The sequence below is a fragment of the Cygnus atratus genome, chromosome 3 (genome assembly GCF_013377495.2).
Source record: "Cygnus atratus isolate AKBS03 ecotype Queensland, Australia chromosome 3, CAtr_DNAZoo_HiC_assembly, whole genome shotgun sequence".
NCBI classification, from domain to species: domain Eukaryota; kingdom Metazoa; phylum Chordata; class Aves; order Anseriformes; family Anatidae; genus Cygnus; species Cygnus atratus.
In genome coordinates this window covers 3,115,645-3,139,418 of record NC_066364.1, presented here as the reverse complement: position 1 = coordinate 3,139,418, position 23,774 = coordinate 3,115,645, and the positions used below count along the sequence as shown (strand labels likewise).

The following is a 23,774-nucleotide window of genomic DNA, read 5'->3' as shown; positions in this document are numbered from 1 at the left end:
CCTGCACATCCCCTTTCCAACAGGGTGTCCACGTGAGATCATGTTCACAACCAGCCCGTTGGCACTCAGCCACTCCACGCCACTGAAGAAGCATTTCTGGCTGTAGGGAATTGAGCCTCCTCGTTATCCTCTCCGGGCCACCCTTTGAGCCAGCAGATGAGAGTCTTCCTGACGTGCTGCTGAGTCTCGGGAGATGTTTAGGTGTTAGATATCCTGCACAGCAGCTCCTGCACAGGAATCTGAGAGCCTCTTCTCCTTAATGGGTTCACCCATGATGTTGATGGCCAAGGTCAAAGCTTTCCTTCACGCCTAGCAAAGAAGGTTTGAACACACAAGAAGGGACTTGAACCCACAAGAAGGGGGTTGAGCCCACAAGAAGGGACTTGAACCCACAAAAAGGGGTTTGAACCTACAAGAAAATGAGTAAGTTATGAACCTCTTGGTGGCCAAGACCTGTCACCAGTGCTGGGCAGGTCCTCCTGTGGCTGTAGTTTACTCACTTTGGGGACTCAGGTGCCTGAAGTTTTAGACTAGGATTTGGGGGATTTACTTTCTGGACTGACATGCTTAGCGTCAGGTAAAGCCACATCTTTTTAACCAGTCAGGGCTTAACTTTTGGATGGAAAGGGTGGCCTGACATCCCTTTCCTTCTCAGCTGACCCCAACATATACTGTTTGTTTGCTTTGACGCATAACTGCAAAAACCCTGGCTGTATTTCCTTCAGCTCCTCAATGGCCAGGACATCCACCCTGCTCCTGTTTAAGAGCAGATCCTTGGAGTGCTGGAAGCTCTGCCAGGCCCATCCCCACAACAACTGACCCAGCCAATTCTGCAGCATCCAACACAGCCTGAGCTCACCCAGCCGCTTTGACCGCACGCCTTCCTTCTTAGGAGGAAACCTTTCATGTTCCTCACTGCCTAGGATCCTTGCGTGGCCACACAAGGTTAAATCCTGCCTCCAGGAGCCAATGCTCTGCAAGATCAGAGGAGGTAGGAGAAAAGAGAGGAGCCAAAATCAGGGCTTTGGAGGTGGAATGCAACACCAGCAGGGAAAGGTTGTATTTGCGCTTCGGAGAGGCACTTGGGCAGTTAATGACGGAGACACTGAATTATTCCATGTGTGTGTGAGCACAGGAGGGGAAAATCCATTCATTCATTACAAGGATCAAAAGCCCCCACGTGTCATTTGAGCTGGGCTGCCCCTGGAGAAGCGCAAGATGGAAGAGACCTCTACTGCTTTGCTGATGAGAACAGAAACTCAGCCTGGGCTCAGCCAGAGGAAGGTGCCTAAGGAGATTATTCAGTGGTGACTCCTGAGTCATGTCCAGATCAATGCGTTCAGCAATTTATTGGTGCTTCTGGGATATATCTCGTCTAAGCATTTACGATAGTCAATGTTAATGCAAACATCCCCCGCGTGGCGCGGAGCAGCTGCGTCGGCTGTATCAGGCATGCAAGAGGCATTCGATTGGGCTGGGGAAGCATTTTGAGTAGCAGGAGGTTGAAAGGACATGTGTGAGATGGAAAGGCTTAATTTTCATTTGTGTCAGGCGCTCACCTTGCACATCCCAAAGGAGACGAGGAGCCAGTCCAGCAGGGACAGGGAGACGAGGACCTCCCAGACGGTAAAACACCCCCCAACACCCAAATTTCCCCAGTAGCTCGGGGAAAGTCACTTGACCTCCCTGCCTCTGTTTCTGCACCTAACTGTGCGTGAACATCAGTCCCTTGGGCAGGGCTCCAGGATCCCCGCACCTCGCAGACGCTGTCTGCTGGTAGAAAGCTCCTGCAGCTGCGTTTGTGTCACTTGGACAAACTGTCCTCCAGCACGTGTGCTCTGCAGCGAGAAGGCTCGGCTGTGCCCGCAGGATGGAGGAGAGGAGACATGCTCAGGCGCCTTCACTTCTATGAAGCTCCGAGCAGAAAGCTCCTTTTAAATTAGTAAGAGAAAAGGAAAGAGAAAAATTACGAGAAAAACTACTACAATACCGTGCCATACCGTGCCTGTTTCCTCACCTGAACATGACCACTTGAAGGTAGCCCTCTTTGCCCTGTTTTTTAGAGCCAGTCTTAATTAGGAGCTGCTTATTAAAGGAAACAGCTGCAAGTGCAGCCACCCATCGGCTCCTGTGTAGCTCAGCTTGCTGCGCTGCAGTATTATATCCTTACTGGGAGCCACTGAGCCCGTGGCAGCTGGAATTAGTGCTGCAAGCAGGCAAGCTGCTGGGATGCTCGTGGTTAATCCTGGGGATGGGAGGAGACCCGTAACATCACTGCAGGTGAAGCAGGGAACGATGCTACTGCGAACTTCCTAAGCATGCCAAGGGGGAAAGGGGCGTTTCTGCAGGGCTCAGCACAAATGCGCCGAGTTAAGGGCTCCTGTACCTTCCAAAAGTGCTGTGTCTCTTCTCTTGATGCCTTACCACATCTCTGCAGCCTTGGAAAAGCCACCTAGCCACTTCAGGGGGTGATGGGTTTTGTTTGATTCCCTCATAGCCATACCTCCAAGGCCCCAAGAGTACGTGATGCCCGAATGCAGCGCGGTGTCTGCACGTGCGTGCGTGTTTGCAAGCCTGCAGTTGTACTCGCAGCCCCCTTAAAGAGCAGAGTGCGTACACGCTTCACAACCCGCCAGCACATTTCCTCTGGCCAGGAATAGCTGATGAGTAACACAAAGCGGCAGAGGTAATAAATATTAAAGAGCTGGAAAATGTTAAAGTGCACGGGCAGCGGAGCTGACAGGCACCGTGGGTGTGAAGTGCAGAGATGGGCTGCGTGCACCTCGCGCAGGCATTGCTTTTCATCCGCTCCTGAAGGAAGCAGAGAAGAAATAAATGCCATTGTTTTCTGTTAACTGCTTGTTCAATGGCATCGTGTATTTCAGCACTTCTCATCTCTCGCCTCTGCCCATCCCTGGACTCATCCCCTGTATGGTTTTCCTGGTGGGACACGTCTAGACCAGCGGGGGCACAGCCAGTGGGAGGAAGGAGATGCTACGCCGAGTGTTTGAGGAGCCTGTGCGCCGATGAGGTCTGGCTTCCCAGCAGATGGCGTGGCCAGGAGATGTCAGAATAGGCTTAAGCACCTCATGGTGGGTGTGATTTGTGGCAATTCGTGAGTGGCATCCAGCTTGGCCATCGTTACAGGTCGTTGGGGTGGAGCTGAGGCATCAACTCTTGGGTCCTGAAAATGCTCTGAACAACTCCCTGCCCCTCTCAGCCCGGCTGTTTCCAGCAAGAGGTGATGGTGATGGGAGTCAGAGAGGAACAGTCAGACCAAAGACCCCTGCTCTTGGATGTAATCATATAATCGCAGCATCATTTGGGTTGGAAGGGACCTTAAAGGTCCTCTAGTTCCAACCCCCTGCCGTGGGCAGGGACACCTCCCACTAGATCAGGATGCCCAAAGCCCCATCCAACCTGGCCTCGAATGATATAAGGGCCACAGGGCAAAGACCAAATCCTCCTCCACCGTACTAGAGCCAAGATGGCCGTGAAGACCTTTCCAGCCCCTTTTTGGTCCCCATCAGTGTCCATCCAAAGGTGGCTGGCCTGGATGTGGCTGACAGCAGAGAAACAACAAGGGATAATCTCTTTCCTGGCAGGCTGGGAGGACGCTGTATGATTTCTCAGAGCTCAGCGCACCCGGAGAGGAAGGCAGGCCCCTGCTAATGTATGCGCAGCTTCTGCGAAACTAAAAATAGCCGGGATCTGAGGCCGTTCTTCCAGGATTTCACAGGCGCTCACCCAATTCTTAGCTCCTTTTTTCTCCAGCAGACAGCAAAGCGAAGGCGACAGCCTCAGCTCTTGTGCAGTGCCGCCGTGTCAGGAGCCCTGCTCCGGGGATGCTGCTGACCCCTGCGGCATCCACAAGCCAGGGACGTGCCGCTGAGTGTCGAGCCCCAGGGCTGTGGCAGTCCCTTGCAAGGCTGGGATGGACCCTGGCATCCTCAGTTACTGCTGAGCAGCACCATATATTTTTTTTTCTGGCCCTGGGGGGATCCAGTCCTCTCCAGCAGGGACGCCCCCCTCAGCTCCACAAAGCCACAACCCTAGTGGCTGCATGGGAAAGTGATCAAGTAACTTCAGGTCCTACTTCACCATCAGTGACCGGGATGGCCAGGGAGGGAGTAAATACGGTACATTCAGTAAATACTACCCCAGAATCCATATCCTTGATGTCCCAGTTGGAGATGTGACTCCCCTTCGCCAGAGCCTGGGAATAGGAAATGTTTCCCTCTGACCACAGGGACCAGCACCCCGTTGTGGTCCTCTTTGTTTCTGGGGTCCACATCAGTTTTTGAGGGTCTAATCTGCAGGCTACCTGCTGTCTCTCTTCATATCTTTGGACCCGCTACCCCAAAACTGACTATTAAATCCTCCTATTAAATCCTCCAGGAAATTGAAGTCAATTAAATCCTCCAGGAAATTGAAGACCCATAGAAAAGAAAGCCACCAAAATAGGTCTCCATCTCCAGGGCCTCACAGATAGCTACAGCCAATGCTTTCCCCTCTGCCACTCTGCATCCTCCACCAAGGGGTCCTGGGGGCTTGCAGAGAGCTGTGAGGAGACAAAGACATGTCCCTGTCTTCATCTAGTTCTCAAACCAAAGCACACTCAGCTTCCCTGGAGATTTCCACTGGCTCTGGTGAGTCCACAGGATGCCAAGTTGTCTCTCAAGAAATCCAGGTTAACGTGGCCCATCCTATAGAAAGGCCAAGGTGACTATTCCCATGTGTCCCTGCAGCATCACGTCCTTGAATACTCACATTTTTTGAGCCCTCAGGCATTTCTCTGGGTTTGCCCTGAAACTTCGCTTGCTAGGAGCCAAGAGGTCACTCGAAAGACCTCCATTTACGTTCAAGGTTCTTGGCTGCATCCATTCTTGTAAGGTTTACGGGACTGGGACGACTTTTATTTCCAAAAGAAGGACCCTGACATTAAACCCTGGTAGCTCAAATGCTCTTGAAGCGAAAATTCAGTCTGAGTTCAACTTCTTTCTTTCTGCATAAAGCTGTTTAACAGCTTTAATTTAAAACAGAAGGCTTTGCCAGAGGCGATAGCACTAGGTATCGGAGTATACTTTAAGTAAATAAGTATGTGTAAAATAGGGAAGGCACTGGGGCTTAAGAATTCATAACTAATTTGGGGAGGATCTGTGACGGCAGAGGGCATTTGGCTCAGCGCTAGGATGCGAGACCGTCCCACGTGTGATAGATGCTGTGACATGTCTCTGCAGCACCCCGCACTTCGGTGCCCTCTCCTGCAGCCCCCGCTGCCCTGCCTGCTCCTTTGCACAGCACTGAAGATGCGTCACACGTTAAAATAAAAATTGGGAGACTTTCATGGCATGGTGCTGAAAAGGTCCTTTTTTTTATTTATTTATTTCTTCCCTGTTTTAGGGCTGTACACCTCATGAAATAATTGACAAGTCAAAACATAAACATGATTTCTACAAGCCCATCTTGAAAGTGTAGTAGCTCCCACTACAAAGCTATTCTCTGCTGCTCTATTGACTTACTGAGCAAAGATCTGGAAATGGGGATTCTGCAAACTGACAGATATCCTGGGGAGCCCCACAGCCCATGGGGACGCAGGAAAGGAATAACTGGGGGGAGAGCAGCTGGCAAAATTGGGGTTGTAATGAACACCCAATGACATGGTCATGACTACTTCTGCAATAAAGAGCTGTATGCCAGGCTAAGCATACAATTTTTTTTCAATGCTACCCAGATTTGGAAAAGTTTGACAAGTTAGTGGCAGAAAGTGGGGCTAGCACTTTCTTATGATGTGTTTCTCTTCTTCTGGTTGTGATCTTTCAGTCCGTGAGTCAGAGAAAAATACTCTGCAGCTACGAAAGGAGAACAGTCACAGAGATGAATCCCAGCAACAACCCCCAGCCTGAGCAGCACGGGTACAGACAGCTCATGCGTTTCCAGCCTCTGGCAGCTGTAGCTGCAGTGATGCCTTCACCCCAGTTTTCTGCCCCATGTATCTGTTGGAGGTTACGAACCCTGGTACTGGCAGCAGGATGAAAAGCACACCTGCAGCTCTGCCATGTGGTCTCACAGTCCCAAATATCTGCTTAAACCACCAGTAAAAAGGGAATTGAACACGTGGGCAACGTCCTGGAGGAGGCAATGTAGGTACACGGCCCATTCTGCTGGCATTGCAACCAAAGCAGTAATTGCAGAGGAGCTGGGAATATTACCCTGAAATTGTCAATCACAGCTCCCTGCTGTCTGTACCAGAGCCCCCCCCAGATAATCAGCCATAAGTTAAATCAACCTGCAAATATCAAAACTGTGGGAACCAGATCCTAAAAAAAAACCACAACCCTGCAGCACTGTGATTTCATTGTCTCTTTCCATCTATTGGATGGAATTGACTCTTTTCAAGGGGGGGTTGATCTGCAGGCTTTCTTTAAGTAGCGAAAATGATCTTGGGAGGAAAATCATTTCTGCAACGATTGTGGTTAAATACTGGAAGGGGTTGCCCTTCCATGACCAACCTCCTCTAACTTTGAAGTTATCCCTACTTTGAGGGGAGATTGGTCCAGAGACATCTGGAGCTCCCTTCCAACGTAAATTACTCTATCACACTGTGACAGGATCCTCCCCAGTGTAAGTTTTGTAAAATAGATCATATGCCTCTCTCGTGGTTGGTGTATAGTAAAGCCATATGTGTTTTAAAACAGCTCTAGGCTAGCTTAAAATACAGAATGATTACAGTTTCTCTCACACAGCAGAAGACTGGCACTCTCATTCTTTCGATTAGATATTATGGATGCAAATAGTTTCACAAAATGACCTTCTAATATAAATGGGCATTCAAATATCATCCCCTCTCATACATGCATTTTAAGAGTAGGGTTATGAATCACATGAAGGCAAGTATTTTCTCTGAAGTGGTGGTCATCACCTCTATGAACTAGGGGTTTTCAGAAAGTTTGAATTGACTTGACCCTTTGGCTTTAAAGGAAACAGATCTTGGCTAATGTTGAGAATCCTACTCAAAAAGAAGTTTTCAAGCTGGGACAGGGAAATAATGAGCGAACAGGAATGTCTGGATGCTAGAAAACGCTAGAAAATGGGTTGAGGCAGGCCTTGGCTCAGTTTAACTCAAAAAATGTTAATATAGGCCAAAAAGTAATTTTTTCTTGCCTTCTTGATGAAATAGTGTGGTGTAGTCTGGTTGTGAGTGACTTCTAAGCCTGATCCTGGACCACAGCAATATTGTGATAGGTTGAAAGGTGAAAAAAGTCCAATATTGGAGTTCTAGGTTCAGCGCCAAGATAACGATAAACTCTGTGTCCTAGGAAAGACACTGTCCTCCATGACCTAGTGGTCTACAGAACTCATAAATGACATCATGTCCCATATTTAAGCATTTTAAGTATCTCTGAAGCTTAGAACAAGCTTGTTTTGTGTTTAGCAACATTCTCCTCAAATAAGGAAGGCAGGGAATGGAGATTATTAATTGCTTAATAGATGCGGATAGAAGCAATTATCTAAATAAAGGGTAGTTGCTCACTAAAGCATGTTTACCAAGCAGGAGAGGGCAGAAATTGTAAGGCAGAAGGACTGAAATACTTGAGGAACACACTTCTTGCTGCATTTTATTTGTTCTGAGGTATAAACCCCATCAAGAAATGCCAACAGGGGCAAGACTTCAGAAAGCTCTGAAAACCAGGGCCCTGATGAAGGCCTCCAAAATCCCTAGAGAGTTATTTGTGTGTGGTTGGGATGGCCTGTGAGGAAGATTTGAAGTCTCCTTCCTTGCTTCTGAGATGGCAAGTGATATTTCCCAGTTTAGCAATGGTCCCCAGCATGGTTTGGGCCCAAGACAGCCAGCAGTGGTGCAACCAAGCCCTGTGCACCGTTTGGGGATTAGCCCAGGGCCAGAAACCGTTCCCCAAGGTGGTTTGGATGCAGACTCCTTGTTCTGGGGGAGTTTGGTGCCATGGAAGCAGCCAGGTGAAGCCACAGTGTGTTGGCACCTGGCTGGGGTCTGTAGTTACTGCTTTCATACTCGAACTAGGAACAATAATTATCCATCTGTGAATCCTTATTGCTAGCTTGCAACAATATAACAAAGAAAAAAATCGCTAACAAATGTTGATACTGAGCACGTTAATTGTGGTGGTAACTGTAAGTTTGATTTTGATTTTTTTAATAGACAGCATTTTACTTTCATGCTCCCCTGTCGCTTGAGCGCGGCATCTTATATTCCTTTTATATCCGTTAGAATGAAAATAATTCATTAAAATTAAAAAAGCGGGCCAAAGCCTCAGCTGGTGTAAATTGCCAGAGCCCTATGGATGCCAGCTCGCTCCAGCTGAGATCTGGCCTTACATAACCTCATTTTAAGGGTATGTTCAGCCAGCCTCCACTTCAAGCCTTCCAGCCGAGCAGTTACACATGTCCTCATTTCCTCCCTTCCAAGGAGTGGGCTTTTAATCTGCAAACACCCTCTGGTGCGTAAGGATAATGGCCCCTTGCAAGAGCTAGCAGGAGTGCCTGCGGAGGAGGCGGTAGGAGGGGGAGCCACCAGCTGAATAACTCAACCCATCCCACCCCTCTTCTCCCAGGGGTGAGCACCAGGGAGAAGGCTGGTGCTTCAAGATGGTGAGGGAGATGTTGGCCACCCACACAACATGCGTTGCTACTGCAACACCTAGGACATCACCGTGTGCCTGTAGTGCCCTGGGGAGGAGAGCTGGCTGGAGAGAAATGAGAAAAACCTATTAAGCCAAAAGGGTGTGCATGTAAGGTGCTGCAAGAGCAAGTTGCAACCTACATAGCAGAGTTATTTTTTTTTCTTTTCCTAGCAGTCCTTTTCTGACCTCTAGGTGAGAAGTCCTCTAGTGTCCCTCTAGTGTCTATGACCCTCTTAGGGGGCTGAAAAATTACCCTTGAGATCAGAAATGCTCTCTCATTTTTAAGCCAGACTTAACTTCTCCGAAAGCAGAAGTAGGTTTGGTTGTGCATGTTCAAGAAGATGTTCCTAACGTGAAGTTGTTGGGAGTGGCCTGAGTAGCCTCAATCCCATTCCTTTCCATCTTTCCATATACCTATAGGCAATTTCAAGACCTGGTCCTGGGCACTATAACTTCATCAGGCTGCTAAATAGTAGTATAATTGCTAGATTGGTCAAGGTGTACTAGTGCTGTCCCAAATAATCAGAAACTTGGCAAGGTTCAGGACTGAGCAGGGGCCAGGGATCATACCCAATCCTGAGCCTGAAGGCTGCTACCTGCTTTTGGGGCATGACAGAGCTCCTTTCTGTGATCAGTCTGGGCCAGTTGGCCTCAGGAAAAGTGATCAGGCCCACGTCTTTTGTTGACTATTGTATATGAAAGGTGAGATTCCTGATCTTGGTCAGCTTGTGGTTGTGTGGGACAGGCCCTCAAAACACAGCCCAGGGTCTTAGAAACATGCTTCTGCAGCCCTCTTACACACCAGCATCTTCTTCATTTCAAGCCAGCCTGTTGCCTGAGGCATCCTCCTGCGCTTTCTGCTGGTGGTACTCGGAACCGCCTCTGTAAACTGTGCCGTGCCAAGGCGCAGACATTATCCTGCAGTAGTCCCCACTTTTAAAGTGTCAACGCAGTCTCTGGCAATTTTGGCAAAGGCCAGCCAGCACGGATGTAGCCACGTGGAATCAAGCGATGCCAGCTGGCCAAGGACAAAGGCTGCTGTTTGGTTTCTTTTTAATGGTACGGACGGAGGCTCTGACTCCATAATCCTGTCTCTGAACATTTCTGCTAAGCAGTCTTTGTCATCCACGTGAAGCGTCCCTTTCCGTAGGACCACGGGCGGTTTTATTTTTTATAGCAGGAACATCTCCTCTTCTCTCTCCTGGTGGCACCCTGGGGTCCTCCCCAAAGATTATTTGACCACATTTCTGAAGCTGATGGCTTTGGCTCCTCAAAAAATGTGTCTTGGCACAAGAACAACGGTGACTTTGCCCCGCGCGGTTTGTGTGCTGCTGCAGCATACATAGTAAATAAGCATGAGGGTAATTATACCAACAGGAATGCTGGGAACCCTGCCAGAACAGAGGGGACAGCCAACCCTTTGTGCATTTAAAGGAAAAAAATCCCGAATCCCCCCCCAGCCCCAAATTAGTTCCATCTCTTGAAGCCGTGATGGGACTTAGAACTAAAAATACATGAGTACACACAAATACACACACTCGTATACAAAAATAGCCAGCATTCAAAAAACAATAAAGAGCCCAAAGTTAGGCTTCTGTATCCAAAATTAAGCTCTTAAATAAATAAATTAGCCTGATTTTCAAAAGCACAGAGCGGTGAATGGCTTTCACTGACATAAGAGGAAGCATCATGTTGCTAAAGATTGAAGATCAGGCCTGAATATGGATTTGAAAGTCTAATTATAGAATCCTGTTTGCTACTGGCTTGACCGAGAACAACAAATTTCAGGTGAAATGACATTGATCTCTTTTTTCTCAGAGTTTGTCTACACTTAACCAGTATTAGCAAAAGTAGGAAAAAGCCCTCAAACAAATAAATAAAATACCACAAAGAAGAAAGAGATATAATGGAATAAAACTGCTTACACCAGTGCTGTACATACGTGTTCGTAAAGAGGATTAAGCACTGTCAATGTTAAAGCTGGCTGAAATTTTATATTGATTAATTAGTTATGTATTAGGTGTTGAAAGCTTACCAGGTAGAAATACTGCCGTTCCCAGCTGCTGTAGGATTTTCTCTGCTGAAAATTCCCCAGTTGACTGGTATCAAGGTGGAATGGGTCTCTGCTCCCTCCCTTCCTCTCTTTGTCAGATTTGGGGCTGAACAATGCTAAAGAGAGAGCAACATATTTCTGTATGGACCAAAGAGTATGTGGTATGTCATCTCCTGGTGGTGAACTGGGGCCAGCATGGACCACGTGGAAGATGTGGCTCTGGTCCTGGCCTGATGTGGCTGATGAGCAGAGCCCATATACACCTCATATACACCTCCTGGTGACAGCAGAGCCATCTTGGCAGGCTCAAAAGTCAAAACCTTCCCTCCTTTCTGGAGGTAAAATTCAAGGGGTGTTACGCAAGGGATGTGGGTTAAGGCTGGAAGGTGGAGAGGACCAAAGGGAAGTTCACTTCACTTCTGCTGCAAAGGGTCCTTGGGGCTGTTCTCTTCATGTGCTGTTCATTTGGGAGGCTGTGACGTCTTGCTGGCCAAAATTATGCCAAGGGACTCCTTGAGGTCGTAGTGCCATGTGGCAATTTGTCCTGCTGGTCTTCCAGCACAGAGCAGATTGGGCAGGGCTGGGCCTTATGGCATCAAGGAAATGTAGCTGCCCTGTGTGGAGGACTGTCAGGAGGTCGAGTGCTGCTTTGCTCCTGGGTTTGTGCTGCCATGATCAGAGGCCTGAGCGGTCACTGAGACATCTTGGTTCTCCTCTCTACCTGTTTAGAGGACTCTGGGAGAGCCCTCTTGGTGATCCGTGACTCCGTTTCCCCAACTGTCATCCAGAGGGACCTTGACAGGCCTGAGAGGTGGGACTGTGTAACCTCATGAGGTTCTACAAGGCCAAGGGCAAGGTCCTGCGTCTGGGCTGGGGCGATCGCAGGCACAAACACAGGCTGGGTGGAGAATGGATTGAGAGGAGCCCTGAAGAGAAGACCTGGGGGTGCTGGTTGACAAGAAGATCGACATGAGCTAGAAGGGACCTCTGGAAGTCCTCAAGCAAGGCCACCATCATTTTTACATTCTTTTCTGTGTGTTACCTCCATGAACAGGTGGCATCTCCTCCCACTGTGGCCAGTCAGAAACATTCATGCTTGAACTGTGGGATGGTGGCGAATCCCTAGAGCTCAAAGAGAAATCATTGCAGGACATGGTGCCCCTTCTGTTTGTTTCTTCTTAGTCGGTTTGAGTGACTCAATGTCGTCGTGATAGTTTGCTTCTGCCAACCTGTAGTCCTCAAAAAAGCAAACATGTCCTTAAAAACCATCAACAACTGGGGACAGCAATGTGGAAGCGCAGAGGTCAAGAAAAAGGGAGCTGTGAGAAGGGACTGAGAGAAAAATACTTTTTTTTTTTTTTTTTTTTGAGTCAGGAGAAAGAACACTGGGGGTTTACATGATAACTGTGTACAAGCAGGTAAAAGACTGCTGCAGGGTAAAAGGTAACAAATTCTCCTTGCCTGGGGCTGAGATGATGAGAAATTAGTGCCTTAGCCATCAGCAGATGAGCTTAGGCTTCATGTCCTAGCAGGAATGGGAGCTCCTGGAGAGGGGCTACCCACACAGGGTGACAGGAAGGTTGGGTGAATGTCTCTCTGGAGAAAGCTGGGCAGAGATGATGCTGTCTTTGCCCAAATGCATGTGGGCAGCACCTTATGGACACTACCACCTTTGTTTCTGGTCGCCCTGTGTCACTGATGTTATGAAAACGAGCTGCATGCTCCTTTTCTCTGCTTTCTCCTTGAGCAACAAGGACAGCAGCTCACTCTCCCCAGCGCTGCCTTTCCAGCTAAACGACATTTATTTAATTTCTTGCGCATACGAAGGGAAGGCAGGATTCCTGTGTCATCCTGCAGCTTTTGGAGCTGGGGACTTTCGGGGAAATAACAACGACGAGCGGTGGCACCGGGCGTGCGGGAGGAGAGCTGGTGTCAGGGGGAGAGCAGCTGGTTCCACGGGCACTTCCACCCCACTCGGGCTCTGCTGGGGCTGTCCCACCGCTGTCACCTGTGTCCTGGGTGATTGGTGTAGCAGTTTCTCGAGTGTCGAGCCCCATCTGGTGGCTTTCCTGCGTCATTTTTTGCGTCCTCTGTGTCTTTCGTGTTTTTTTTTTTTTAATTTTTAATTTTTTATTTATTTATTTATTTTTTTTAATTTTCTGTGGTTGTGAGCAGCGAACAGAAGGAAGGACGAGGTGCTTGAGAAAGGGCAGGGCTTGCAGAGCTGCCGCTGCTTTTCTCCCAGCTCCCTGTGCCAGGCTGCAACTTGGGGACATGGGGGCTCTCAACTCCTGCATCCTTTCCTCCCTCTCCTCCCTGCTGTGCAGTCTCTCTCCGATGATCTCATCGGTTTGACAAAAAACCTCCCTGGTGTCTCCAGAAGGCACTTCAGCCCACCCTCGTGCTGGCTTCTGAGATGGGACAGGTGAATGGTGTCGGGAGGGAGGTTTCTCTCCATTGACCAGCCTACATGGCCAATTTTAGGGTCAGCATTAGGTGAAATGATTCCCACACCAAATTTCAGAGCACAAACTTACAGCCACCCCTCCGGGTGAGGAAGGAAAGAGGGCTGGTATTAGATCATTAATATCAACAAAAACTAGCAAGGAACCTATTAGGAGACTTTACTTTCTTAAAACACTGTGAGTCTCGTGACATCTGGGCAGCTCATGCTGCCCTGACGTGAACATTGCTGTTTACAGAGGTTGGCCAGAGGTTCTCTCGAGGGCAGCTGTGTTCCCAGGGTGAGGTTTGCAGGTCTCTTGCACACCTGATAGGAAACAGGGCCAACAGAGCAGCATCTGTCCATACACATCACCTCCTTCTAGTCCATTGTTGCCCAAAACCTCAATAGCTGATGAATGGCAAGCTGTGGCCTTGTGGTCACACACATGCTGAAGGTGACGGTGCTGTCCTGTAGCTCCACTTGTGATGAAATGGGGTCAGGTCTCTGGGGTCCATGAGGGAAGGTCCTTGGTAGAGTACTGAAGGGGCTTAGACAATCTGTCAAACCACCAGCAAGTGTCATGACCAGCATTTGTCAAGTAGCTTCCCCTCTTGTCAAGAGAACAAAGCAGAGGAGTTGCTTTCTTGAGCAAGTGTTTCATGAGCGTTTCCTACCCCCACACTTCACATTTGGGTGGTGCAAGTCAAAAGATTTTTTGCATTGCAAGAGCTGTCCTCAGATCCTGCAGGAGATGCTGTTAGAGCTGCGGAAAAACCTGTGTCCCCCCCAGACTCCCATTCCCCCAGACATCCTCCCTCTCCCCATAGCGCTGACCCACAGCCCCACTCCCCTGGTATTTTATTGCTTGCTGAAGTCTCACACTCAGCTTTTCCTCCCGTTTCCTGCAGGTATATCCGAACTATGTACCTGGGGATCCAGAGCCAGAGGCGGAAGGAACACCAGCGGCGTTTCTACTGGGCTATGATGTACGAATATGCAGACGTAAATATGTTGCGCCTCCTGGAAACTTTCCTCGAGAGCGCCCCTCAACTGGTGCTACAGCTCTGCATAATGATCCAAAAGAACCGTGCAGAAACATTACCATGTAAGTGGCCCCCTCGTCCTCCCCTCCCCATCCTCCCGGCCTCCCCCCGTGTCCCCGTGCTCAGCTGCTGATGGATGTTGTGCTACGCAACCCATGGCGTAAGGGGCTGCCACTTTGGACAAATCTCATTCCAGCTCCATGCTGCATTTGCTGGGTAAAATTTCTGCTCGTTCTGCTGAGAAAAAAAAATAGCATCACTCAAAGGATGAGTTTCAGCTCTTCCACACCCAGTCCAGAGAAATTATGACATTATCAGGAGGAGGCAGGCAGTCTCTGCTGAGGTTGTAAGTGCCAGCATTCGTATGCTGCCTGGCACTGGGTGAACACAATCCTTCTCTGCCTCAGTTTCCCTCCCAACGTACGTAGGATGATAAAACTGGCCAGGTTTCGATTTGTGTTGTGAGGACAAACAGTTCAATGCCTGTGCAATGCTCTGATGGTGTTAAGTGCAGTATAAGGAGCTTGGTTTTGTAGGTAAAGGCTGTAGGACCTTTACTGAGGAGTACCCAGGAAAGAAAGCTTGGTCATTGGTACCATAGTTTTCAGCAAGTCCAAGAAAATAGATGGGTGACAGCAGTGGAGGGGACTATGTAGAAACAAAGTTGTAGAGCAGGTATCACTGCAAACGGAGATATATAGATAGATGAGCAGGATTGTGGAAGCACCTACAGAGAGTTGGCTAATTCTGATATCCTTTGCTGCAGTGATGTCCTGGAGCATGGGACATCTGTCCCAGCCAAGAGGCATAAACCGCTGTCCCAGCCGTGGGGTGAGCAGCTCTACCAGCCCACGGGAAAGCTGGCTGCCAAGTCCCCAGGTTGAGGGAGAACTGTCCCTTCCAAGGACCAGAAGCAGCATCAGCTGATGCACTGCTGAGATATTCAGGCCCTGCACAATCCACACACCAGAGACGACACTTGGCCAGTGTTTCCCAAAAACAGCCTCCTTGTGGCGTGCCATTTCTGGGATATCTGAGGAATTCCTTGGTGCTGGGATTGGAATCAGGCAGTTCTTCAGGGTTCACTTTTGCTGGTTGGAATCAAGGGCACCGCTATGCAGAGCAGCAGTGAGCTGGACTCCTCTCCCCTTCCTCTATACATTAGGCACACCCATCACAGTGGTTTCTAGAGGTCTCCCTTCTCCAATTTAGGCAGTCTTTTTCTGAAACCTCTCATCACAAGATCTCCAGGCCTCCAAACTGCTGCCGCAATGAACATGAATTTCTGCAACTCCTTCTAGAGCTGCTCACATTCACCAGCGCCCTTTTCCTGCTGGTTCCAACAGCTACTATTAACCCTGTTAAAAATGTGCAAATCATAACTTAGGAGGCTTGCCCATGCCTTATGCAGATTGTTGGACTTGCTGCAGAAGGCGCTGGGTGAAGTTTGCTGGCCTCTGCTGTGCGGGCGGTCAGGCGACAGGACCAAGTAGCCCCTCTCGGCTTTCAGATCTGCGGCTGTTTCAGTTCTCCACTTCCAGGCATGGCTGCCTAATCCACTGAACAAGCTGCATCATTTTCTTCCCCCTCCCTTCCTCCAGCTATGCAGTTCCTCCGTTCCTCCACCAAACCGAGCAGCCTGCGCTCTCTTCCGAGGCAGCACACATCCTCTCTCTGAGCCCCGGAAGGCTCTTTCCCTGCCATGCTCCAGCACACCGAGCCCTCCGGGTCCCCAAAGCACCTTCTCCCTGCCTGCACCCTGCATGTCCCAGGGATGCTGCCTGCTGCACAGCGCAAGGGATGCAAGCAGCAGAGCTTGCTCGGTGCTCCTGACTCAAATGCAAGGTTTCCTAGAGCTCCTCCACGCTCATTTGTGCTCCTGTCTTCCCCACCTCCCGGCCACGTAATTATGCAAAGGGAAATTAATTGCTGAGCGAAACCATTATGAAGGGGAGCATCAGAGATTTCCCTGAAGGCAGGCAGAAACCAAAGGAGATGGAGATAGATATTGTTAGGATGTTGATGTGTTTACAAATCAGGTTTCTTCTGGCTCGGGGTGTCTAGGTGAGCGTGGCTTGTCAGACAGGACAGGGAAGGACAGTTCTGCCTCTAAACAGGACCAGCATCAGCCTCATCACTGCGGGATGCATGCTGGCAAAAAGGCCCGCAGCAGGGCTCATAAATCCTGGTACAGCCCATGATAATATGTCCGGACTCCAACCGTTTCCATATGATTCACCCAGTCTCTTGTGGATTCAGTCAGTGCCAGAGTAAGGTCCACTTTCCATTTTCGATGTCATACATCCCACCTCCAAGCCCCAGTCCTTCCTAATTTCAAAACTGCAATGCCAAGCCTGGTGCAAGCCAAACCAAGCTCCAGTGTTCTCCACTGGTCAACTAATGTCTCCATCTCCTATTTAAGGAGCTGTAGAAATAGTGTTAATGGAATGACTATCAGGAAGTTTTGCTTTTTTCTCCTGATTCCCATGTTAAGATAGCTGTTGAGGTGAGAAGAGCGGATCCACTGGAAGTCCTTACTCAGACCCAGAGCATCTCCTCCAGAGATGTTTAGGAGCACGGTAACAGAAAGGGCTGATCTTGTCCTTCCTGGGCAAGTGGTTGCAGTCAGCAGGGAGCACTGTGAGGACTGGCAGACAGGGGTGTGAGCAGGCTAACATTGATTTCCTGATTTCCATATGTATTGGACAGAGGAAAGAGAAAAAAAAATCACCAGGCTTTGCAAGAATCATTTTACTCTGACAGGCACCTCTTGAAAGGTCTGGGGGGAATCTATGCTGATTGCTCCTTCAGAGCTCAAAAAATGGACATGTTTCACTCATGGGCCCCTGCTCACCCAATAATTAGGTTCTCCTGCGTGGTCTGACACCACCAGCAACAGAACTGCTGGAGCTGGAAGTTAAGGTAAAGTCCCAGCCTCTGTAAAGCTTGGGACAACAGCTCCTGAGATTTCCTGAAGGTCAGGATTCATTCTGTCATCATATCCTTGGCACAAGGCAGACCAGATCTCTGCTTAGCTGCCGTTGCCTGATGACTTGGGAAGAGCAGAAAATAGCACAGAGAGAAAAGAAGTAGGAACGCAGTGTACTCCATCGGGTGAGCAGATCTGACCTGGAAGATGCATGCTGAGATCCTGAGCTGAAGTACCTCGTGCTGTGGTTGCTGGGACAAATGGGTCTCCATCGGTTCCTGAATATGTATGGGGAAGGAGCTGGTGTTGGTATGCAGGCCCTTTGTGAGCAATTCATCTGCTACAACCTCAGCTGTCTGGGAAACTGGCAAGGGGTCCAAAACAGCCCTAAAATCATAGGATCATCTAGGTTGGAAAAGACCTTCAGGATCATAAAGTCCCACCATCAACCTGACCTGCCGAGTCCCATCACTAAACCATGTTCTGGTGTCAACGGAGGGTGAAGGAGGAAGGATATCTCCAAAACATGGGTCAACCTGTGTCCAAAGGGCACAAAGGAGGTGAGATGAGATGCTCACCCTCTGGCCGCACGTATCTGCAGGGAACCTAGAGGGAGCCTGGGTGGTGCATTTACACCAACCACTTATCATTAGGCAAAAGGAAGTGATAGGGCTCAGAAGAAGATGCAGCCTTGTCCCTCACTCACTGTAATTGTCCCTGAGATTTTGGAGAGGACAGGTGAAAGCATGGCCATCTCTCTCACATTTCTGGACAGCACTGGACAGAGGACTTCCCTGATTTACCTTAGTTATAAATTGCACAGTGCATTTCACAGAATCACAGAATCACAGAATCGTCTAGGTTGGAAGAGACCTCCAAGATCATCTAGTCCAACCTCTGTCCTAACACTAACAAGACCTCCACTAAACCATATCACTAAGGACTACATCTAAATGTCTTTTAAAGACCTCCAGGGATGGCGATTCAACCACTTCCCTGGGCAGTTCATTCCAATGCCTAACAACCCTTTCAGTAAAGAAGTTCTTCCTAATATCCAACCTAAACCTCCCCTGGCGCAACTTTAGACCATTCCCCCTCGTCCTGCCACCAGGCACGTGGGAGAATAGACCAACCCCCACCTCTCTACAGCCTCCTTTAAAGTACCTATAGAGAGTGATGAAGTCTCCCCTCAGCCTCCTCTTCTCCAGGCTAAACAACCCCAGCTCCCTCAGCCGCTCCTCGTAAGACTTGTTCTTCAGACCCCTCACCAGCTTCGTTGCCCGTCTCTGGACTCGCTCGAGCACCTCCATGTCCTTCTTGTAGCGAGGGGCCCAAAACTGAACACAGTACTCGAGGTGCGGCCTCACCAGAGCCGAGTACAGGGGGACAATCACCTCCCTAGACCTGCTGGCCACACTGCTTCTTATACAAGCCAGGGAAGGAAATTCCTTCCATTTAGGGAAGGAAACAATATTAACACACACAAAAAAAAGCCCACAAATCCAAACCTTTATTTCTTAATTGATAATCACTCCTTGGGGTTAATCCACCTCACTTCTTGCAGAATTAACCATCCTTAGCCCGCTTCACCCTTCAGAGGTGCCTGCTCTCCTGCGCTGAATGGAAAAGAGCATACACGACCAGCTTAAAGGAGACACCCCAATTCTAGGCAGTTAGTGAGGTAAGAGGGATTCCAGTTTTTCAGCATAAATCTCCTCTTAAGGAGGTTTCCTTTCACTTAATTTTTTTTTTCATGTGGCTACTTAAAGACTTAATGAGATTTAGCCGAACCTCTAATGTCCTTCCACTCATGTCATGAATGCTTTATGCAATGCTTTTTCTGGGAATTTGCCTGCGTGAGGCTGCAGTATTCAGTGCTGGGCTTCTTCCCCCAAAAAGGACTGTCGATCCACCAGTGCTGTGCTGTCTCCTCCACAGCCCTGCTGTTGATCTGAGTCAGATTTTCAACGTAAGCCTTCATTATGCAAAGTCCTGTTGAAGTCTCTGGGGTTTTGTGAGGTGTCTGCACTCTCTGCAGTCTGCAATAAGTAGTCTGAAGCCGCTCATATATTTAAAAAAAAGCAACGTTAGCTTCAGCCTGTCTGAGAGGTTGCTCATTTAAGAAAAGTGATAAAAGTCAGGCACCGAAAGGGATTTTAGACATCTCAGCTGCATATGTGTGTTGGCTGCAGAGTTATCACGGTGGAGTTTGCAAAAGACATCGCCAAATCTTGTTGCTCCTCCCAAAGCAAAGCCCTATATCTGTTTTATCATCTCCTCACTCTTCCTCTACCATGTCCAGAGGCCATTAATGATCAGAGCTTGTCCTTTGTTGCAGGAACATTCCAAGATGCTTTTCCCTGTAACTCAGTTCAGAAAGTTGACTGCTTTTGCGGGGAGTTGGAGGGAAGGGCATTGGAGGACAAGTGGTTAGTAATTGTTCCCACTGTCCAGAGAAGGCATTCATGACTGAGCTGAGTGGGTTTGGGATGAATCAACCTCAAGTTAAACACCCCTGCACCTAAGTGAGAGGCATCCCGTGTGGGTGATAATGAGTTAAGTCTAACGTGGAGATAAATTTCTCAATTAATTTCCCCTGATGACAGGCTGATAGTTAACCAATAATAAGCTGTGAATAATAGATATGCTGTGAACTACATACAGTCAGTAATGTCCTGTTAGATCTATTCACAGGATAGGAAATACATCCCAAGGCACCAGGATTTGTTGAGGAATGGTTTGAGATTTAAAAACAAGGCGATGTCTCAAAGACAACAAATTAATGGATTACTTCTTAGTCAGTCCTGTTCCCACTCAGGCCCCAGAGATCAAAGTAACCTTCTTAGCTGGGGAAAGTAGAAAGGGAGCCTTCAACCTTCAGCTTCCCGCAGGTGTAATTTTCCAATGTGATCAACACTGACCTGGCCTTAACAGAGGTTAAAACTGCCAAATCTCCACTGAGCCTCACTCAGTTTGAAAGTCCATCCTGTGAGTAGCACTGCTAGCCCTGAAGGAGCACTCTAACTTAGCGGGCCAAGCGGGTATGTCCATTGCACAGCATGGCCCTGACATGGTTTGGGCTTGGACCAGCCAACTCTGAGCCTGATAATCCCCAAGGACTGCTCGGGAGTGAGCACATGACAGGGACCATTTCTGACAGACAGTTTGGATGTGGACACCTTTGGATGGCGAAACATGGGGAACAGGGCCAGGGTGTGCCTGATGGGCACAGGACTGGAGAATAGTCCCTGCAAATGTTTGGTTCTCAGTACAGATGCAGCCACAGAGGGCTATGGGTGGAAGATGCTGTGCAGAATGGAAAAGCGTGTGTAGAAGTGTATGTGGGGTGCCACAGCCTGGTTTCTACGGGTGTTTTTTCAGTTTGGGTGTAACTATATATGTATTCCAACAAAGCTTAAAATGTGAATCCAAACACCCAAGTTCAAATCTCTGTGACCTCACTCTGCAAAATTGTCTCCATTTATGCAGTCCCATAACCAAAGTTACAAGATTATAAATATAAATTATGGCTCATTATAAATAAGCCATGGTTCACTCTTTCTACACAGACATTAGATTCCAGAGGACTGTGTGCCCAAAGTACACTTTCATGTACACCTTCTATGTCATGTACACCTTCTATTTGGGATGGATGAGACATCAATGCAGGCCTAAGTAAAGTCCTTTTCCTCCACAAGCAGAAATCCTCCTCCCTTACTGATTTCTTTTTCTTAAGATCCAGCAATAGAAATGTATGCCTAAAAAAACTTTGCCTCATAGAATTCTAGATAACAGGAGATGGGATGGAGGAAAGGTCTACCAGGATCAGACTACCAGGCTTTGGCTTGGGCTGTGTGACAGCTCACAGGGGAAAAAAAAAAGCACTAAAACTTTCGGCTGTGAAGTTGGAGATGCATTCTCCTTCTCTTGTCATTCCTTAGGGACTAAAAGAAATAGGAAACATCCATCATGCAGCCCTAATTCCTTATGACAGAAGAGGGGTGAGCAGAAAAGCAGTTGCTCGTTGCCATGTGGGCAAGGGAAAAGGACTCCACCAGTTGTGTGCTTGCTGAAGGAACTTGGCAGAGAGGAAGCAGAGCAATCTCCACTGAAGCTTTCTCTGATTCAACCATGATTTCCCCTTAAAAGTTCGTCAGCAAACCAAGGAGACACCCGGATAGCTCCAAACCCATAAGCAGCTCGCTCAGGAGGCCACTCATATGACTCAGGTGCTTTGCCAGACTGGGGCATATGGCTCTGTTCCTGCCTTCCCCTCCCTCTCACCAAAGCCGGATGACAGATAGCAATTTGGTGCCCTGCTTGAAACGAGTCGCTGGTGCCGGGCCAGTTCCCAGCAGCATCAAAAAGCCATCTCCACAGTTGGCAACAGGCACGGAGGATGTCTTGCTCTGGTGTGCTGAGAGCCGGCCAAGCCCAAGGCACACTGGCAGTGAGCGGCGTGGGGGAAGCTTGCCCTACCATCAGCCGTATTGTCCCAGCGTGGTGGGGAAGGACTGGGTCCAAGAGCCCCCGAAGCCAGTGACAGCTTTTTTTTTTTTTTTTTTTTCCAACGGGCTTTGGAGCAAGCCCAGCGAGAGATGTCATCCTTCTCCCTTCTCCCATCCCCACCTGCAGCTTCTCCGTCCACCACCTTGCCATAGTTCTCGCTCTGTTATTTTGGAGTGCTATTAAAAAAAAAAAAACAAAAAAACCTTCTGTTCCCTATCACGTGCCACCGTCAGGCGTATGACATGCCACAGCCAGTGAAGATGAGTCACTATTCACGGGACAGCACTGGCAGGCATCCAGTGCTGCCAATTTTAGGCTTTGTAGACTGTGGTAATCACCAGGGGGGTATTACATCCTCAGAGCACTGCACAAGCATTAGATCATGTTGTTCCTGGGGCTGCAGGCCAGCTGGGAAACTGAGGCATGGAGAGAGAGGTTTGATTAGCTTAAGGTCCTGGGGGGTTGGATGTTTACACTCCTAGGGAGCAAATTCATGCCAAACAGGTTCCAGGCAGGAAATTAAGGCCCTTTCAGGTAATTTTATGCTGCAGACTTTCCTGGAGATGTATCCGTTGTAACAAATTCATGATTAGAGCATAGGAGGAGGTGGCTGCACACTCCTGCACAATTCGCTAGTAAGTTATATGGAAATTCAACTTTCCATCTTCAGGTTGCTCTAGTGTGCAACTCTGGGGTTCACCTCAGGCATCCATGAAACCACGATAACTCTGGATGAACAGAGAGCAGCTACCCATTGAGATGTGCAAAAAACCCTAGGAAGATGCAAGGCAAGAACTAGGCAGGGACTTCTCCTTGTTCCTACTGCTGAGATAGATGGAGCAGCTCAGGTTGACACCACTGGCTCAGAACTGCTGAGTGCTGAAGGAAAGAACATCTTTATTTCAGAAACTATCAGTTGTTTTATCTGATTAGTTCAGGGTGACAGCCCCGAATCTGGGAGTGCAGCAGATTTACTGAGTCAGTGGAAATCTCTTCCTGCAATGACTTTTGTCCTAAGTGGCATCTGACTGACCTCATACTCTCAGTGCCCTCAGTACGATCACATCTTCCACGGAGGCTCACTGACGGAGGAAGTCCACCAGGCACAGCCACTTCCCTGTCACAGAAGCCCCCATCTGAAATACCCAAAGGTACAAACAGACGTTTGCAGTAGGGGGCCAGATGCATGCTTTGATCTCCACCTGATATTCATTAACACGTTGAAGAGACAGTCTTGCTCTCCATCTTGTATGAACATGAACTTCTATGAAGATAAAAAGTCCCAGCAGAGACAAACCAACCTGAGTATGATTTAACTGGTGGGTGCTGGCATGTCATTGGTTTCTGGTCTGATACACATCGCTCAGACATTTTCAGAGTGCATAGAGCATGGGAAGAGGAGGAAGAAATGGGTTTCTGCTGTTATTCTTGGGATTTGGTGTCCCTAGTGCCTGCAACTACCCCTCTGCGAGACGGCACCAGCTGCACCACATCCGTTTTTGTCACTTTGTCACTCCCCCTCACAGAAATGCTCTGCCAGACTCACTTTCCTGATGCCAGCCCTGTGTACTCTCCAGAAGGGTTGAGATGCTCCTTCTTTTCAGGAAACCATTCCCCTCACCTACAGTTACATGGGGATAATTCCACCAGCAGCCCCTACACAACAACAAAGATAAGCCAGAAGGTGAGCAAGGTGTACACTCCGTACACATCTCCTCTAAACACTGAATGAAGACCTCTTACCTTGGCCAGTGAGCGTGAACCGAGCTGGATTTCCTTCTTGCCCCCTCCTCAGATCAAAAACTACTCATCCCAGGATGGGGGTAAAGCTTTTTCTCTAGTGGCCTGCAAACTGTCTGTGTCCAGGCCTAAGTATAAACCAGAGGAGGTTTGTAGGATCCACGTTTCGTACCGTCTCATATTTTTTGAAGCATTGCCTTGACATTGCCTCATCTCCAAGGAACTGGCCGTGGGAGCTGCATTTATAGCAGGAAGTGTCTTCACTAAGCCCTGGCAGATGATCTTGCTTCGCCAATACAATGATGAGTCTGCTGAGTTTCATCCATGCTAATAACCCGAAACACACCAGAACATGAGCACAGCCACTAGATCTCGGTCACCCATGTGCTTCAGT

General features: G+C 48.7%; 1 protein-coding gene across 1 annotated transcript in view; it reads left to right on the top strand.

The window, feature by feature from the left end:
* The window catches only part of XKR6 (XK related 6), a 151,238-nt gene that overhangs the window by 114,981 nt on the left and 12,483 nt on the right, over positions 1–23,774 (top strand). The window contains exon 2 of the mRNA XM_035563632.1: positions 14,068–14,264. Coding sequence (XP_035419525.1) covers positions 14,068–14,264 — 197 coding nt within the window. The remainder of the gene's footprint in view (positions 1–14,067; positions 14,265–23,774) is intronic.